The 17620-nt window shown below is 41.8% G+C and overlaps 1 protein-coding gene across 2 annotated transcripts; it reads right to left on the bottom strand.

The window, feature by feature from the left end:
* Positions 1-11283: 11283 nt before the first annotated feature.
* Positions 11284-15104, bottom strand: unc-45 (unc-45 myosin chaperone). Of its 2 annotated transcripts, none has more exons than XM_065226877.1 (4): positions 14970-15104; positions 14429-14574; positions 13001-14346; positions 11284-12932 (listed from the first exon to the last, which is right to left on the bottom strand). In XM_065226877.1, the coding sequence occupies exons 3-4, from the start codon at positions 14333-14335 to the stop codon at positions 11415-11417; spliced, it is 2853 nt and encodes a 950-aa protein (XP_065082949.1). In that variant the 5' UTR covers positions 14336-14346; positions 14429-14574; positions 14970-15104; the 3' UTR covers positions 11284-11414. The 2 variants fall into 2 exon arrangements, with proteins under 2 accessions (XP_065082949.1, XP_065082950.1); XM_065226878.1 differs by lacking the exon at positions 14970-15104 and adding an exon at positions 14937-14955.
* Between the last annotated feature and the right edge of the window lie 2516 nt (positions 15105-17620).

Raw genomic sequence — 17620 nt, 5'->3', positions numbered from 1 at the left:
ATTTCCCAAGAAAGTATGCCATATTTTTATACCAAAACATTCTTCAAACTATGCACAACACGATGGTATACAGCTGTGTTCGATAAATAGCAGCGCATACCGATTTTCATACAAAATGGTCAACTTTGACATGATGTAACTTTGTTAACTTATGATCATTTGAGCTGAAACGTTCGCCAAAGAACTACAAATATGTTCAATTTTACGATTACAAAATATTAAATTTTGGAAGTGTTATATCTTACCTTTTATAATAACTGATGAATACTCAAAGCCCTTATATTTCACTCCATTTATTTACTTAAAACCGTACGTCTTAAACATCTGCTTCGCAGCGTCGCTCACCATCTACTGGCCCCTGACTCACAGCAGGCAATCTCGCTGTGGTCTCACTCGCCTACTCTAGCTCTCCCCGTCTCTTTCCCGAATCCTTCGTATCGTTATACTCCTGAGCTCATCTCTAAATCTCTACATCTCTCCCCTAGTCCGAACATAACTTCAATTTAGTTACAGATTGTACGTATCGACGAGGAACTTTTCTATTTCTAACTGGACGATCTGAACTTGACTGCGGTGAATTCTCTCTGGTTCTCTTTAGCGAGTTCTGCTGCTTACTAGAGTTACTTCTCCCTGTTACTTTTGGCAATGATGATGGGTATGATGCTGATCCTGGTTTCGACGGTAGAGATGAATTTAACTCTGAAGAAGGGTCTACTACGTCTGGAAGAGATTCAAGTTGGTTGTTGACTGATTTGCTTGATCCCGGCCATTTCTTTAGATGGGTGACACATCGTCGTAATGTTACTCCTTCATCATTCCTGACGACTGTGTCATTACCTGAACGACTTATAACTTTGAACGTATCCAGCTTAAATTTTGGTTCAAGCTTACCGTGTTCATAGTTTTTAAGAACCACCGCATCTCCTTCACTTATTTCTGAGGGCTTTGCATGCCGCCGTAGGTCTGCATACTTCTTTCCTTTTAGCTTCTCGATCGTATCTATTTCCCGTACTCCTTCTTCCCGATGCCATTGAGATCAGTTCGCAATGACGGCAAAAGATCTTTTACTGGTCGCCCAGTTAATAACTCCATGGGCGCTTTTCTGGTCACCGTGTGAGGCGTCGTATTATACGTATAAACATATTCCTTAATTGCCTTTCTCCAGTCAGACTTGGTTGCTTTTGCTATTCTTAGTGTTCGCAGTATTCCCTGGTTCTGACGCTCAACCAGCCCATTCATCTGGGGCCAGTACGGAATAGTCCTAATCAACCGGACATTTTTACTAGAACAAAATTTCGCAAACTCTTCGCTGGAGAATGGAGGCCCATTGTCACTGCGAATAGTTTCCGGATACGTATGTTCTGCAAAAATGTCCTCTAAAGCATCAATGGTTTTAGCTGCTGTAGTAGATTTCATTTCGATAACTCTCAGGAACCTGCTATAATAATCTACTACAACCAGGAAGGTTGCACACTCCTTCGCCGAGAAAAAATCTATCGCGATCTCTTGCCACGCTCGCTCAGGCATCTCCTTTCGATGTAGTGGTTCTGGCGGTCCAACAACACTGACAGAAATACAACCGGCACATTCCTGAATTCTCTCGACCACATCGTCATCCATGCCGGGCCACCAAACTTTCTCTCGAAGTGCTCTCCGCATAGTGACAACACCAGGGTGACCCCGATGTGCAATATCTAATGCCTTTGGTCTCAATTTAGTCGGCAAAACAATCCTTTCATCTCGTACTAGAATACCACTGGTGACACCTAACTCTTTCGCAAAGGCTTGATATCGGATGAGGTGTTGTGGCCAATCCCCAGATTCCAGTGCCTTGATAACAGCAGTCAATGTTTCATCTCTCACTATTTCATCTCTGATATCATCCAGGGTTATCGCAGATGCTCCCTCACGAATCGAACAAAGGTAGTGCTCCGCATTGTCGTCAAATGGTGGGTCAGAATTTGAGTTCAGCCGTGACAATATGTCCGAAATATTGGAAGCTCCTGCTATATGTTTTATATCGAAATCATACGGCTGAAGCCGTAGCGCCCATCCTTCTGCCCTGGTAGTTGCTCGACGTCCTTCTTGATGCTTACCTCCAAAGATGTATTCCAACGTCTTATGATCGGTGAAAATCGTGAAGAAGCCCAAATAAGTATAAATAAAACTTTTCAACTGCCCAAACTACAGCAAGGGCTTCACGCTGGGTTTGAGGGTAGACACGCTCTGTCGGAGTTAATCCTTTCGATGCAAAACAGATTATTCTTGGAACATTGAATTGGTTTCGTTGTACAAGGACAGCTCCTAAGCCCACCGGAGAAGCATCGATGTAGAGCTCCGTGACATCCTTTGGGTCAAAATATCCTAGTTTTCGCACACCGTCCGACAATTCATTCCGCAAATCATCGAATGCTTCCTTCCAAGTTTGACGAACCATTGCCACCGAAGCTTCGCTATGTACCTTAAGTTTTTCTTTCTGTTTCAGCAAAATTTCTCGATTAATGGCATAATTTGTCAGCTCATCCAGTCCCATTGCGCTTTCCAGTCCTTTATCTCGTACGCGTTCGTCATGTGCTCCCATTGTTATTTGCTGGAGCATTTCTCGCTCCTCACGCTTAAGAAAATCACACCTTGCTGCCTGTGCTCTCAATCTTAGGACGAACTGATTGAAGGATTCTCCACTACTCTGCTTCAATGAACGAAACACTTCTAGTTCGACTCGATCATTTCTTTTACCAACGAAAAATTTATTTAGTCGTTTTATAGCGTTATCGTACTCCGGAACCTCTGGTGGCATGAGCAGTACTTTCACCGGTTCGGGATAGTATTCTTCAGCACATGGTCCAAGATTATAGAAGATCCTTTGCAGTCCTCTGCCTCCTTGCGACAGAAGGAGAATAAGTTTGTCGTGTTGCAACTCAATATGCTTCAATTCCAATACCAGCTCGAAGGATCTTCTCCATTCCTCCCATTCACGTCGTAAATCTTGCTGGTCGACCGCATCGTTAAACGGTTCGATTGAACCCCACTGTTGTCTCGCTGCAACTTCCATCTGAAAGAACGAAATTTCGAAATCACAAGCCAATTAACATTGCTATTGAATTACCGTTGTTCTCAGTTTACAATTCATATTGCTTCTAATTTTGTTTTGTTTAAAGCAATAATAAATTTAAAACTTACAAAATTAGCTTTTTACAGCAGCCACTATGACACCTCAAAATGAACTGTATTCCATTTAGAAAATCAATGTATATTGCTCATTATCCCTGTCTGTGTTTGTGATTCCACTCTTCAATGTCACCTTTCAAACAATTATTTTTTTTCAGAGAATGAGAGAGAGAGATTGATCGTCGGTTAGCTGCTGGACTCGCTCTCGCACATAGCTATTGAGAGACCGGTGCACTCTCTGTCTAAACAGTTTACTGCCGCACAACAGTGGTGGTGTGCTTATGGACTTGCTTTTCAAAAACGCTACAGAGCAACAGTCTCGTTCCTGCCATACAATCAAGTGATTAAACTAGCGTATTGGTAGTGGTATGCCTCTGGACTCGCTCTCAAAGGGCTACAGAGCAACCTTTTTTTTCTCTCCTCGACCCACAATCAAGCGATTGGACTGGCGTACATTTGTGGTGGTGTGCTTCTGGACTCGCTTTTTCAAAGCGCTACAGAACACCCAGCTCACTCTCGCCCTACAATCAAGCGCTTGGGCTGGCATACATTAGTAGTGGTACGTCTCTGGACTCGCTCTCATAAAGCGCTACAGAGCAACAGTCTCGTTCTTGCCATACAATCAAGCAATTGAACTAGCGTATTGGTAGTGGTATGCCTCTGGACTCGCTCTCCAAAGCGCTACAGAGCAACCTTTTTTTTTTCCTCGACCACAATCAAGCAATTGGACTGGCGTACATTTGTGGTGGTGTGCTTCTGGACTCGCTTTTCAAAGCGCTACAGAACACCCAGCTCACTCTCACCCAACAATCAAGCGATTGGGCTGGCATACATTAGGAGTGGTACGTTTCTGGACTCGCTCTCCAAAGCGCTACAGAGCAACCTTTTTTTTTCTCTCCTCGACCCACAATCAAGCGATTGGACTGGCGTACATTTGTGGTGGTGTGCTTCTGGACTCGCTTTTTCAAAGCGCTACAGAACACCCAGCTCACTCTCGCCCTACAATCAAGCGATTGAACTAGCGTATTGGTAGTGGTATGTCTCTGGACTCGCTCTCCAAAGCGCTACAGAGCAACCGGTTTTTTTTTTCGACCCACAAGCAAGCAATTGGACTGGCGTACATTTGTGGTGTGCGTGTGGACTCACTTTCGCGCTGCAGAGCAACTGAATTTACCGCCATTTTGATAATACTGAACGCAAATTGCAAGTATCCCATCATGGAAAAAAAAATCAAATCACTTTTTCAACTAAAACTAAATCAAATTGGAAATAAACCTTATGCTATAAGCGTCGACAACCAATTTTCAGAGCACAAAACAATATATATTATATATATCACAGCATAGAATAATTAAAATAATTGTTGGTCACCAAATAGTCAACAAACATCATAAATTAAACCGTTCGATTTAAGATCCTACCGACTGCGCCAAATTGTTATATCTTACCTTTTATAATAACTGATGAATACTCAAAGCCCTTATATTTCACTCCATTTATTTACTTAAAACCGTACGTCTTAAACATCTGCTTCGCAGCGTCGCTCACCATCTACTGGCCCCTGACTCACAGCAGGCAATCTCGCTGTGGTCTCACTCGCCTACTCTACCTCTCCCCGTCTCTTTCCCGAATCCTTCGTATCGTTATACTCCTGAGCTCATCTCTAAATCTCTACAGGAAGCACCTGCCGAAAAGTGAGACTCCAGGTAAAATTGTTCAAAATAATAGCAGTTTTTTATTTAAAAATTTACGTGCTGCAAATATTTTAAAACATTTTTAACTATTATGTACATTTTTTAATTGGGTGGGGATTGTTAGAATTTTGAGAAATGTAAAATTTATAATCTCAAATTAACCTGAAATGAAAATTATTAATACTAACAATTTTACCCGGTGTCTCACTTTCCGGCAGGAGCTTCGAAAAATTTAATATTTTGTAATCGTAAAATTGAACATATGTATTTGTAGTTCTTTGGCGAACGTTTCAGCTCAATTGATCATAAGTTAACAAAGTTACATCATGTCAAAGTTGACCATTTTGTATGAAAATCGCCATGCCCTTCCTTTTTTTTCGAACACAACAGTACATAAGTAAACATATAATTTTCAAAACTAGGGGAATTTACGTATTCTCGGCAACCTAAGCAGCGACCTTCTTTCTATAGCCTTTTTCTCTATGGAACGCACACATATGCAGTATTGGTTTGTTTACAATCTTTTGCTGCCAGCTGCTCTAACAATTTCAGTCAAAAGAATTGTCAAAAACTGTTTTGAAACGCTTTTACAAAGCTCCAATCTTCTCTAGTGAGAGCGACTATTGTCGGCAACCAGTTTTTCTTCGGCAACCGTTCCATTTGAACTGCATGTAAATCTGCTGTTCTATTATCGGCAACTCGAAATCAGCTACAATTTGTAGTGCGTGTGTTTCATTTCAAGAAAACCCTGCTAGATTGCTTTTTCTCAGTGGTAAAAATATAGTCAAATTGAAGCTGAAAGCATAAAGAATGGTTTGCATGCATTCAGCGAAGTGTTTTCGTAAGAAAATCCAGTGAAAATAGTGTTTCAATTTGGGTTGCCGAAAATAGTCTGTCATGCCGAAGCCGTCATTTCCCCTATGTATTTTTTTTTTCGTTTGATTTGATTTCCGTCGATCTTGTTTTTCGTGTTGAGCACCAATGCTACCGACGCCAGGGAGGCAGCTCCCACTCCTGGACTCTACCTATCGACTCATCAACTCATGAACCGGGGACCAACTGCTCTACTTTCCTTCCGAAGGAAGGCGTGATCAGAGATGTTATGCCTCAGAACATCCCGGCGACGCCGACTGGGATTGAACGCAGGCCTGCTGGGGTGAGAGGTTATCACGCTTACCACTACACCACCGTCGCCGCTCATGCGATGGTTGATGGAGTACTTTTTGAGATCTGAGTGGAACACTGCATGGTTACACCATAGAGGTAACTCTAAGACTAGAAGGTCCCGAAATAACGTGCTCAACTTTTTGGCTTAGCTCTGGTACTATCTTCGGTCCCAAGCTAATTGATTCACCCCTCGAAACATAGGAAAAACCAATAACCCCTCATTTAATCTGTCAAACTTTCATAGCGAATCAAAACAAACATTGCGTAGTATTAGAATTTCGACTAGAATAGGGTACGTTAATCGTTTGCTTGGGACCAATAGGCTAGTCAAGTGGTGAGCCAATTTAAAATCGTTAGTTTCGTATTGATTGTTGGTTACACTGTGCATTATTAAATTGGTAAATTTTGGACGAGAGCAAAAAAAAAAAGAATTCTGTTCATAAACAAATGTGGATGTAATGGTTGCCAGAAAGCATTAATTTTCACTCAACGTTTTGATACCCACACTACGAAAAAGTCGTGTAAATTACGGTTCCCTGAGACCGACACATGTAAGCGGCCCTTTTGACATAAGAATCAGTTGAAAGAAACGAGAAAATCAATTTCCAATCAAACGTTCTCTTCGCATTTCTGTTTCGGTTTGTTCTACCTAATTTTACATCAAAAGTTTTTTTTTTTTTTTTCGCATTTCAAGCTTATTGCATATCGCATATTAGCTTATTGCGTGCTCTCAACTTAGTGTTCTAGATGCACTTCCACAGTTATTAATTGAGAGCTTTCGATGCCTGTACCATTTTTGCATTGATATGATTGTGTGGCAAGTCCAATCATACTTCTATGCCCAGGGAAGTCGAGAAATTTTCCAACCCGAAAAATTCCTAGACCGGACCGGGAATCGAACCCAGTCGCCTCCAGCATGGTCTTGCTTTGTAGCTGCGCCTTTACCGACTGAGCTAAGGGAAGCTTACGTTCCATGATTTACGTCCAATATGGATTACGTCTCGTATAAAAGTAGTTATTTCTAAGTGTGTAGGTCTATATGCAGAAACACACAGAGACACGTCATGTATAAATAAATAAAGACATTTTTTAATCATAGCGATCAGTATACACAGCTAAATCAAATAAAGCTTAAATTTTATACTATTTTAGATTAGTAATATATTTGAGTGTAGGTTACATATGCGCTGAGGGACATACGCTTTTAGAAATTTCTCCATACTTATGAGTAAAAGTGACTCAAAACTGAGTAAAAGTGAGAGTACCACACAGTTCGAAAAAGTAGTGTAAATTTCTGTTCAGTATGATGCACATAAATGGAGCGTCACATATCATATAAGTTTACATTATATATCATGTAAAGTTCTGAGACATTCCATGCAATGTAGCAAATATTGTATGCAAAAGCCCATTGTTGTAAACAACATTGTTTACAAGTTGCTTGGTTGCGTGAAATGAAACACAAGTTTACGTGAATGAATGTTTACATTACTATTAAAATTCATATTTTTTATCTGTGCAGAGATGAGCCAAAAAGTTGAGCACGTTTCTTCGGAACGTTCTGGTCTTTGAGTTACCTCTATGGTTTAACCCCGATATGGGGAAGATATTTCGTGGTAGCGCGATGACCGATTCACGCCGACACACAGCCATCAGCCAAAAAGCTGCTGACAAACAACCGCTTTGCCGTTCTGGAAAACGGAAAACTACGACAACACAAACTCTCCTTACTCACCGGTGTAGTTGATCCCCCTTTTCACCCAGCTGTCCAACTCTATGTGCAGCTGCAAAACCCGATTCGACCGGATTCAAACCCTGGGCCTATTCGTCATTCAATATGGCCTGTGAAACCATCAGCATCGCAAATTGGAACACTTGCTCGCTCAAGAGCAAAAAAAAATCGAGTTCATTGACTTCCTCAACGAACGAAACATTGACATTGCCGTCATTACCGAAACGCTCGAGAATCCCGACTCGTGTGGCTTGATAGAACCAGCTTCGGGGGAGGGGGAGTAGCCGTCGCTATAAGGAAGAACATATGCTTCCGACTACTGCCAAGTTTCCAGCTGAAAGTCATCGAACCCGTAGGGGTCGAAGTCTCCACTTCTGCCGGCTCCATTTCCATAAATGTAGTCTATTGCCCCAAGCAAGTAAACACCAGAGACGGGTTGGCGGTGGCCCTCGAAGTGACATTATCAAGCACACTCGGAGGAGTGAGAAGTACATCTTTGCTGGTAACCGTATAACGCCAAACATCAAGCTTGGGACAACAGTCGGCGCAACCAGAACGGTACCATCATAAACAACGATCTGCAAGAAGCTCGCTACAACATCTTGAGCCCGAACACCAGGTTGAGTCAGTCCGGTGTTCACGCTACCATCGATATCTTCATCAGCAACATGGGCAACAACAACGCTCAACCTATCACCTATCAGGAACTCAGCTCGGACCACTATCCGGTGGTGGCCGAGGTTGGTTCCTCCATGAACCGATTTGAAGCTTCTCGGCGTAACTACCATCGTGTCGACTGGGGTCAGTTCCAACAATGGTCCAAGCCAGGATGGTGGATCTCAGGAATAACGACTTTACTAGTTAGATCCGCTCTCTCCCAGATTGTGCTAAGCCGTTCTGTAAATTTACCAAAATTCTTAAAAACAAGTCTAGGCCCATTCCACCACTGATACCGCTGAATCGTTCCGATGAGTCAGTGGTTCATCTGATACCACCTGTAGAGAAGGCTGCAGTGATAGGTCAACACTTCGTCAGCTCCCACAATCTCGGACAGAACAGCATAAGTCCACACGAGGCTGCGGTGTCTGAAAATTCACCCAACCTTCATGAGACTCCCAACATCTTTCCTGCGGAATCCAAAATCACAGATGACGAACTGTTGGCTTATATCAAATCATCCAAAAATATGAAGGCCCCAGGTTTCGCCAACCTCAATCTGGAACTAATATTTGAGTTGGTAACTTAAGAAGACTTCCACCCGTTGCCGGGACGGCCGTCTTTACTAGTTTGCCGGACTAGCTCACCAAATAATAAACCTCAGGGTCGGCACAAAACCACGCTAGGAAAAGACTCGAGGCGAAATACTCCAACTATCGTAAAGGAAACCACACTAGATCGATTTCTTTGGTGCATGCAAAAGATGTTCGCGACACAAGCAAATTAGATTGAATTTTAAACTTTTAAAAATTTATTCAAAATGGAATTGGAACTTTTTTGGACACTTTTGACTCACTGTTCTCTCGTTGATGCTGCTCACTGCTACCGCTGCCTCGTTGGTGGTGCACCACGTGGATCGCTGACCTCGTTCCCGCGCTCGGCCGACCGCCTAACACGCCTCCTCGATGAAACCGCTAGCTTCTTCGCACTTTCCGATGGTACGGTGCGTTGATGGAGTTTTGGAGAGGACCGTATGGTGACGGACGGTCCGTTCGACAGCCTGGGAAGCGGTCTAGCGTGGATAGCACTCCGGAACTATTTGGCTTCTGACCGGTAGCTACAAACTATCACTGCACGCTCTTCATCACGTGTCGTTTAGAAAAAATGTCCAAAAGATTCACAGGACCACTTTCTAAGTTTGCGGAACACGGTTGGAATTGGGCACAACGTTACTCGAACGCGAGAACACTCCTTGACGTTTAGCGACCGATCAAAGGTAACGCGGCAAAAGAACTTCTGTTCTGAATTTTTTTAGAAAATTTTGTCGAACTTTTGAAACACTCCGTATAACTTCACTTCCCAGGATTAAGAGACTTTTGTGGGGGTGAAGTGAGCTTATATAGCTTTGCCAAGATAAGTTAGGTAGCATTCCAACTCATCGTACGATCATCACGCCATCCTCGATCGCCTGAGTCTGCGCGCCTTCGGCTCACTTCGTGCGTTCGAGCAGTTGGGTTCGAGTATCGGCAGCACGGTCGAATTCGAAGATGCGAGTCGCCCTAACACTACCTAGATTTTAGATGGCCCTAGCTGCTTCTACAATGCTCAAAAGAGATACAATCCGTCTCATTTGGCAGCACATCCCATATTTTTGCACCATGCTAGTCTTCTGAAATTGTTTTTTTTTTCAGGACAGCGTGACAACGAATTATATCCTCTTTCAGCATGATAATTTCAAAATTTAATTTAATTTCATTTATTGCATTTAATCGTCTTTTTCTTTATATAATTTAAACTTTCTTTGCATGATTATTTACATTTACTGACAATATTCCTGTAGATCTTAGTTCAAATTTCTCACCAAGCCATCATTTCTAGGTGGAAACTTCTTCGAAGGTTACAAGTTCCAGATTCTTCAACCATCTGGCACTGGCATCCGACTGTGCTATTTCTCCTCGGGATGGAAGTCAGTCAAAGTCATACACATCCGGAAACCTGGGAAGGATCCTTCCTCTCCTTCAAGTTACCGACCCATCAGCCTTCTCTCAAGCTGTTCGAAAGGGCAATGCTTCTAAGATCTGCCGAAGAAAACAATATCTTACTCGAGGAGCAGTTTGGTTTTCGAAAAGGTCGATCGACCGTCCGTCAACTGACCCGAGTAACAAACATTCTTAGACGAAACAAGGCTGTTTCTAAAACATCTGCTGTGGCATTGTCTGGCATGATGGTGGTTACATCGATACGGTCTTCCGATCTTCATCGTGAAGATCATACAAAATTATCTATAAGACAGGGCGTCCCAGGTCTCTCTGAATGGCATCACATCGAATGCCTTCAACATCGGTCCTTGGGCACATCCTGTTCAATCTATTCACCTCCGATATTTCGGCTCTCCCTGATGGTGGATCGTTGTCTATGTTCGTAGACGACACATCCATCGTCTACAAGGGTTGGGTCATCGAGGCTCTGACAAACAAACTCCAGAGAGGCTTGGATGTCATGTCTGAGTATGTATAAACCAATGTTATTAACCCATAATCAGTACACTTTGACTGTCCGCAGTTCTACAGTAACATATATGTTGACTGTCTGCAGAGAACTGTTAATCGCCAGATAAACATTGGAAGCCAGATAAACTGTGCAGGGTTGTACTGAAGAACATGTTAGTCTGATCGTAGCTTTAAAGCTTTCATTTGGCATAATCAAAATGTTTAGCAGCCATATTGGATTATTTGGCCAACATAATGGATTTTTAAAATGAAATGCGATTTGCGAAATTCTAGCAGGCATGGGCGAAAACCGTTGCGAATTCCGGAACAGAAACCCTAATAGAAATTTTTATGATTTTTTGTTGGTTTTATTAAGAGAACACTAAGTCATTTTCTAAACAAACTATAATAAAAGTTAAGAAAAAGAGTTATAAAATAATCGAAAGAATTCCACTTCTTCCGTGTAATGCACTTTCAGTACGATAGGGATTTAGTTCGCCGGCTGCTTTACTCATCGATCTCTTCGATTGTTGCCTCCCGCTTCTGCTGTTCAAACACATCCGGAGCAAGATCGGCATCCTTATTCTCTTCAATTAGTCGGTATTCTTCGGCTATTTTCAGGCACTTTTGAGCCGTCTCAATTGCTTTGGCACGCTTCTCGTCGTTTAATTGGGTTACACCGTACAACATCCGCAAAATGTCTGTGTCGAAAAGTTTCTCTGCCAAAGTTTTGTTGGATTTGATGATATTATGGATGATGACAGTGCCCCGATATTGAACATCTGCGCTTGGATTGGCCACCAACGTATGGAAGACTTCCAACCAACTATTAGGACTGAACATTTTCTCACAGCACTTATCGCTGACAGCTGTCAAATAGGCCAACGTTCCAGAAGCTGCATTCGCAGTATCTTCGTCCTCTTCCATTGTGAGCAGTGCTAAGAATTTAACTCGATCATTTTCTTTCTCATGAAGTTTGATAACGTCCGGAGACTGCACCATATTACAGATTACTTGGGTGGATGCACGTCTTAGCATTAGGTGATCCTCTATCATGTAGGATTCAATTTTACCAATGCCTTCCTCTTTGATAATGCGCTGCCGAGTGGATTCGTTCATGGATGCAAGGTTGCAAAGAGCCATCAGCGCTTCAAAATTCTCCAGCGACGAACAGTCTGGATGCAGCTGGTTCAACAGTGGTCGGATGACCTCCAGGTTTCTTTGACCAGGGAATGCCACTTCTGGGTTTATGGTAATTCCAATGCGAGACAATGCTTGGGCAGCATGTCGTTTTCCGTTCGCCGTTCCCTTGAAACATAACGGGAGTAAAACTTTCGCTCCGCCTTGTTGCACAACTTTGCCGCGGACTTCCGGTTCACTACAGAGTGCATTGAATACACGGGCAATCATTTCCTTACTGTTGTCGCTTTCGGTTTTGCAGAGAGCAACCAAACCCGATGTCACTCCTTCGTTAGCAAGAACAATAATACGGCCACTGACAAAGTCCGGATCGTCCAACTCGTGTTCCTCCGGGATGTGATGCTTTGCGAATTTGGCTAGCTGTACCAGCTCAGGAAGAAGTTCCTGCTTCTCGTAGGCGTTGACCAAATTGACTAACGTGGTTACAACGCCATAAAGTGCAGACTGATCTCCGGTTTTGGCAAGTTCAATAAGTGCCTGAATAGCGGCACGATCTTCGACCAGCTTCTCTTTCACATCTGCATCCAGCGTCAGGTAGGCCAAACCTTCAGCAGCAAACTTGCGGATGTCCTTGTCCTTGCCGGGTTTAATCAAAAACTTTCGGCATGCTTCGGCGAGCTTTTTCGTTGAACCATCAGCAAATGGACGAATTGACGCATCTAAACCGCCCGAACTGCCAAGTTTGCACAGACCAACCAACGCTCGGACGCGGATTTCCTCATTCTTGGAAGAGTATAACTTCTTGAGGACTTCCGCTCCACTCAGAGCCAACCCTTTGGCCTTATCTTTCTTGGAAGCCGCTGCTATGATACACTCACATGCTACCTGCAAACCAGAAATCATCGGTTTCAAACTAATACTTGATTTATATAGCAAAATGAGCATCATCTTACCTTTTGCTCCAGCAGATCATCTGATTGCGCCATAACCAGAATCATCTGCATCACGCCTTCCCTCGAAATCATGGAATTACCGGCATCCAGCGGACCCAACAGCAAAGAAGTAATGGCCACCGTAACACGAACCTTCGATTCATGATCTGGTGTCATTAGTTTATCGTTCACGAACTCGCTAATCTGCTCGCCGAAACGCTCCCGAGCGGCATCGTAGTACATGTTTTCGTAGATACGGGCCAAACAAACCGAGGCAATCGTTCGTGATGAAGGGGTAATATTCATGGCGCTTTCGTATTTGTACTCCTCCAGCTCAGAGCACACATCCATCAGCCGGATGAGTCCCTTCATTTCAACCAGGCGTTCTGCCCAGTCTATGGTCTTGTAGTGAACGTTCCGGATGATCAGTTCCATAATGGCATCTCGAGCCATTCCAGTGATGGTTCGTTCCGTTATAGAGTAAACCAAGCAGCTTAGAAGAGTATCAATCAGCTGCTTGTTTTCTTGCACTAGCTCTTTAACTGGTTTGCTGTCTTCCTTGTTCTCCATACCAGAAAGTGAGTTCAAAACCGTCTGCATGCAATGCTGAGAAGCTGCCACTCGATCTTCCATGTTGCTATCGAGAATTTGTAGGAACCACGGAATACCCAACTCTTTCAGCACTGTCTTGGTTCTCTCTGGACTTTTTGCGCAAACTTCGCCGATAGCCCTTACAGCATTGGTGAAGATGTCGTTATTCTTTTCAACTTTTAGCAACTTGCCAATGCGTGTGACCAAACCCTCCTTCAACATCACTTCAGCTCCGGCAGATTCACGAGCTAACACGACAATATTATTCATGGCTTGCTCACGTTTTTCCTTGACGGCAGCCAAATCAAAAGCAATCTGGAACATCTGAGTGACCCTGTTCGACGTTTGTGCCCGATCACGAGCCCGTTCCTGAACAATTGCGTGTAGTTTCTCCAGATGAGGCTTAATCATCTTATTGTTCGGATCATGCGTGTGGATCGTTCGGAGGTCTCTATAAGCCTCTTCAAAGCGCTCCAGTGATTCGTATGCCTGCGATCTACGGAACAATGCTTTCGGGTCATTCGGACAGCAATCCAACGACTTGGTACAATCGTCAGCAGCTTGCTCAAACTGGTCCAACTTCAAATAAGCTGCGGCACGGTTCTTGTAAAACACCGGCAAGTCCTTGTGCTTCGCGCCTAATTCGATCGCTTTACTATACCACGTAATGGCCGTATCCCAATAGCCATTTTTGAACTCCTCGTTTCCTCGCTCCTTGCACACACTCGGGTCCTCCTGTTGTTTTTGAGTATTATCGCTGACCATCTTTTTGCCGACTGAAATCGTGATTTAAAATTGAATGATTATTATTTTACTTAAGCTTCCGACTAACTTTCACTGTTTCAACTGTATACTGACCTGCTAGCACAGTAACTCAATAGCTTTTATAAGATATCGAACCTTGGTTTCCAATTATTGCGCAGAAAATCCGAAGATTCTCGATAATTCTATCTGGTTCTAGAGCTGCGCTTCAGTTCCGAGAAATGTGCGACTTACTTCTGGCACTGTGCAAAGACGAAAGATAGAAGGAAACGTGAAAAACACACTCTCGGGTGAAAATTTGATATTTTTAGAATTAGATCACTCCGAGTGAACACTATGAGAGGATGGTACCCGTGGTTCATGAAGCAAGTAATTACAATAAACAACAAGAGAAGAAGCATATCAACATATTTCAATCAACGAATTCCATAATATGGTTAAGACTGACAGAACAGAATTACAATTGAAACATTGAACATCTCCGTTGCCGTATACACCAGGTGAAGTTTCTAATACAACATTCTAAAGTTGATAGAAACTTATAACAGTTAATTTTTTTGTTTTTTATATTTTCTCACAGTATTCATCGGATGTAAACACTTACGGCTATCTTCGAAAAGTTTCTCCTATAACTCACCATCTGCTACTAGTATTTCAGTTGTTAATTGGTATGTTAACACTGCCACGAGAACATACAAAATCATCTGCGATTTAGAATGCAAGCGAGGCACCTATTTTTAGTTTTCCACAAACAGATTGCTTTGCGGAGAATTTCACCGTTTGTCCACCGCATTTAATGTGTATACAACACACCCACAATTTTTCAATCACAACAAGAAACAAGGTGTTGACGTTTACATGACAAATCAAAAGTGTTTGCGGATCGTTTGGATTAAAGCCCTACAGTAAAAGTATGGACGTCTGTCAAAAGTTGTTCCAATCGAACCGTCAAAATGCACCGCTTTGCTCGATTGGAACAGCTTTTTTCAGTTTTGTGGTGTCAGTCGTCCATACTTTTACTGTAGGGCTTTAGTTTGGATGCATTGCATTTTTCTGTCAGAGGGATAGGAACGGTGGGTCAAGGGACTTTTAACTAACACTGAAACAAAGACCATAGTTAGAAATACTATTTTGCAGAAAACACTTATTTTCGGTATAACTACGCTTAATGCCATTAAATTCACCATGATTTCAGTATAACTGACTATAAATATAAACAAAGTTAATACCATTCTGTCAAAACTACTATGCTTACTAAAACGGCATAGTAGTTTTGATAAAAAAAATAGTAAAATTAAATGAATTTCGTTTCTGCACAAATCTATTGGTGCACTGATAAAATTTCAAAGATTATTTTTATGTGCCCGAATAGAAATATACCATAAGCTGAAAGATCACTATTATTAATTATCCATTCCTGTTATAATTACCATAAGATAAACAATCCGTGACTAATGGGATGGTATGGCCAAAAAATATTTCAACCATATATAACAATAAACGGAGCATTCTAGATATGGTAATGATTCCCTGAATATGAAATATATAGTATTAGCTTACTTAAATCTTTGGTTTTTATTAGTTAGGTAGGTTCCGATTCAACACATTGTAGTTTCATTTTTATACCTATGATCTTGACTTTTTTACCTAGGGGATGAGTACTTAAGGGGGTTAGATTTTGATAAGTTCCAGAACAACATGTGAAAAGGGCATACAAGCTTTTTGTAAACAAACCTTTGTAGGCCCTTTTTTCACCAACCGAGGGTCACCCACGCAAACCAGCAATATCATCGGGAAGGGGAAAGTGTCCCCTACCCGGTGATGTTAAAGGTTTGCGTTGGTGTCATATGGGTGGCGAGAAAAGGGCATAAGAAGGTTTGTTTACAAAAAGCTTGTATGCCCTTTTCACATGTTGTTCTGGAGTTCTTTAGTGGGAATGACACTGATGAAGACTGCACATTGTAGTCGAAATACGTATCTGTCATGGATACCAAAATTAATTAAGTGGAATTAAATGGAAGATAACCTTTTTTGCTGTTTTATTTAGCATTCCGCTAACAACCCAATTTCATTACTTCATTATGATGGCTACCAAGCCTTTGGGGATTTTCCTTATTAGAGAGTTGTATAGATTTTTCTCCTTTAGCTTACTTAAATCTTTGGTTTTTATTAGTTAGGTAGGTTCCGATTCAACACATTGTAGTTTCATTTTTATACCTATGATCTTGACTTTTTTACCTAGGGGATGAGTACTTAAGGGGGTTAGATTTTGATAAGTTCTTTAGTGGGAATGACACTGATGAAGACTGCACATTGTAGTCGAAATACGTATCTGTCATGGATACCAAAATTAATTAAGTGGAATTAAATGGAAGATAACCTTTTTTGCTGTTTTATTTAGCATTCCGCTAACAACCCAATTTCATTACTTCATTACTTCAGTATTATGTAGTTTTTTCAAGATTTATGTACCATATGATATGATAAATTTATTTTTTCGTTTATATATGACGGCTAGCTCCAACTCGGGTTAATACTGGCTCTGATTGAAGAATCGGTCAAATGTTTGCTGAAGATTGTATTATTTAAAATCGACGTCGATAACAAAACAGCTCGACATTTCTGATCGGGTTTTAATCCGAGGATAATACTGGTGCACAATTGAATGACAATAATAATTGTATTGGCATTATTAAAGTCAAATACATAAATGCCAGCAGAAAAGATAACGTATATAATTCATTCCGCATAATATGTTGAATTACATATGTTATCTTTTTTTTCTAGTGTGTGTACACTTTTCTAAAATATTATCACTATACATCTGCATTTCAGCGGTAACATTTGAAAACAGCACAAAAACTTTTTTATACAAAAGTTGTAAGGCCCTTTACATGCGAACCGAACTACGCCCACGCAAACCAATACAACTATAGGAAAGGGGAAAATTTTCCCCATCCGATGATGTTGTTGGTTTACGTGTGCGTACTTGGGTTCGCGTGTAAAAGGCCTTACAACTTTTGTTTACAAAAGCTTTTGTGCCGTTATCAAATGTTACGCCTGATTTTATAATCCTCCCTTTGATTGCCTTGAATTCTGTTACAACTACTACCTTACATGAGTATCATCCCACTGTATGTGCATGTCACATACACTATTACACAATTTTGTGTACAAATGTTTCAGTGTGTTAGTAACACATCAAAGAAATTTGGCATCACGGCTGACGACACGGTCTTCGACGACGCGTGAAGTGAAAAGTCGCGTTTCCATCGTCGTCGGCGTTCA

The sequence above is a fragment of the Ochlerotatus camptorhynchus genome, unplaced genomic scaffold (assembly GCF_037179485.1).
Source record: "Ochlerotatus camptorhynchus isolate MF236.1 unplaced genomic scaffold, CSIRO-AGI_Acam_v1.1 ptg000264l, whole genome shotgun sequence".
Lineage (NCBI taxonomy): Eukaryota > Metazoa > Arthropoda > Insecta > Diptera > Culicidae > Ochlerotatus > Ochlerotatus camptorhynchus.
This window is presented reverse-complemented; position numbering and strand designations above follow the sequence as displayed.